The sequence below is a fragment of the Sander lucioperca genome, chromosome 6 (assembly GCF_008315115.2).
Source record: "Sander lucioperca isolate FBNREF2018 chromosome 6, SLUC_FBN_1.2, whole genome shotgun sequence".
Lineage (NCBI taxonomy): Eukaryota > Metazoa > Chordata > Actinopteri > Perciformes > Percidae > Sander > Sander lucioperca.
The window spans coordinates 37,259,727-37,262,226 of record NC_050178.1 but is presented as its reverse complement, the minus strand read 5'-3'; the positions used below and the strand labels follow the sequence as shown (position 1 = coordinate 37,262,226).

General features: G+C 41.9%; 1 protein-coding gene across 2 annotated transcripts in view; it reads left to right on the top strand.

The window, feature by feature from the left end:
• nfkb2 (nuclear factor of kappa light polypeptide gene enhancer in B-cells 2 (p49/p100)) overlaps positions 1–2,500 on the top strand; it is a 37,646-nt gene that overhangs the window by 34,076 nt on the left and 1,070 nt on the right. For both annotated transcript variants that reach the window (XM_031303649.2, XM_036001900.1), the window contains 2 exons: positions 925–1,097; positions 2,211–2,280. In XM_031303649.2, the coding sequence (XP_031159509.1) occupies positions 925–1,097; positions 2,211–2,280 (243 nt within the window). The remainder of the gene's footprint in view (positions 1–924; positions 1,098–2,210; positions 2,281–2,500) is intronic.

The following is a 2,500-nucleotide window of genomic DNA, read 5'->3' as shown; positions in this document are numbered from 1 at the left end:
CAGTTCTTACTGGTGTTAGTAGCACAATACTCACTTCCTAAGGGTATAAGTAGCACAATACTCACTTCCTAAGGGTATAAGTAGCACAATACTCAGTTCTTAAGGGTATAAGTAGCACAATACTCACTTCCTAAGGGTATAAGTAGCATAATACTCACTTCCTAAGGGTATAAGTAGCACAATACTCAGTCCTTAAGGGTATAAGTAGCACAATACTCAGTTCTTAAGGGTATAAGTAGCACAATACTCAGTCCTTAAGGGTATAAGTAGCACAATACTCAGTTCTTACTGGTATTAGTAGCACAATACTCACTTCCTAAGGGTATAAGTAGCACAATACTCAGTTCTTAAGGGTATAAGTAGCACAATACTCACTTCCTAAGGGTATAAGTAGCACAATACTCAGTTCTTAAGGGTATAAGTAGCACAATACTCAGTCCTTAAGGGTATAAGTAGCACAATACTCACTTCTTACTGGTATTAGTAGCACAATACTCACTTCCTAAGGGTATAAGTAGCATAATACTCAGTTCTTAAGGGTATAAGTAGCATAATACTCAGTTCTTAAGGGTATAAGTAGCATAATACTCAGTTCTTAAGGGTATAAGTAGCATAATACTGGCTGCCAATAATAGCAGATATGGCTCAGTACTTTGCCAGCTGTTTAGCCTCTTTTTGGCCATCCCAAGTTGTTGCAGCCCTCTTACTACCAACCTGTGTGTGTTTCCTAGGATACCAAATATGAAAACTAGTAGCGTGCACACACAGACACAGACTCTCTCACACACACACACACACACACACACACACACACACACACACAATGCCTGAGAAAATGTGTTGAGTTTGTTAAACGTGGACAGCGGTGTGATGGAGTGATGAATATTATATATAATAATATACATCCGTCCTTTCTTTCTTCAGGTGCTGATAAAAACGTGGAGAACGACGAGCCGCTGTTCTTCAGCTCGTCTTCAGACGAAGAGCAGGACGAAGACGAACCAATCAGAGAGCGAGAGGCCGCCTCGCAGCCAATCAACCCTCGCAAGAGACCTGCAGGAGGACACACCCCTCTGGACCTCGCCAAGTGCCAAAAGGTAGACGACCTTTCAAAATAAAAGTACACAATATAATAACTAGGGCTGGGTTTGAAGGATCCGCTATCGATTCATAAATCCAGAGATGGATCTTTTTAAGATTCTCTGTTTTATACTGCTTTGGGGTCAATTCAGACACACACACACACACACACACACACACATATATATATATATATATATATATATATATATATATACATACACACACAGACACACACACACACACACACACACATATATATATATACATACACACACAGACATACACACACACACACACACACACATATATACACACACACACACACACACACACATATATATATATATATATACATACACACAGACACACACACACAGACACACTCACATATACATACACACACAGACACACACACACGCACAGAGACACACACACATACATACATACACACACACACACTGACACACACACACACACACACACACGTATACACACACACATATATATATATATATATATATATATATATATATATATATATATATATATATATATATACACACACACAAACACACACACATATACATATACATATATACACACACACACACACAAACATAAACACACACTTTGGGACAACATTAATATGTTTATTAATGCAGCAGGTTAGAAGCTTCTTTGTATAATTTCCAGCTTTATTTCTCTGTGACTCTCTTTCATATCCGAGATAAATCGGTTCTGAAATATTCCAAATGGATCGATTTTAAATAAAGTCGGGACCATACCAGCCTCAATAAAATAACGTTGTAGAAGCAATCTAAAGACAAAGATAACCCTCACCGTCTCACCGTCTCCTCGTCTCACCGTCTCCTCGTCTCACCGTCTCCTCGTCTCCTCGTCTCCTCGTCTCCTCGTCTCCTCGTCTCCTCGTCTCCTCGTCTCCTCGTCTCACCGTCTCCTCGTCTCCTCGTCTCCTCGTCTCACCGTCTCACCGTCTCCTCGTCTCCTCGTCTCACCGTCTCCTCGTCTCCTCGTCTCACCGTCTCCTCGTCTCCTCGTCTCACCGTCTCCTCGTCTCACCGTCTCACCGTCTCCTCATCTCCTCGTCTCCTTGTCTCCTTCTTCAGGTGAAGGATCTGTTGAACTCCAGACAGACTCGTCCCGGCAGTAAGAAGATCAAACCCAGCAGCAGTGAAGGTGAGTGTGGAACTAACACAGACTGTAACAATAACAGACGTAGCAGCAGAGACACATACACACACAGACACACACACACACACACACACACAGAGACACACACACAGACTGTAACAATAACAGACGTAGCAGCAGAGACACAGACACACACAGACACACACACACACACACACACACAGACAGACACACAGACAGACACACACACACACACACACACACA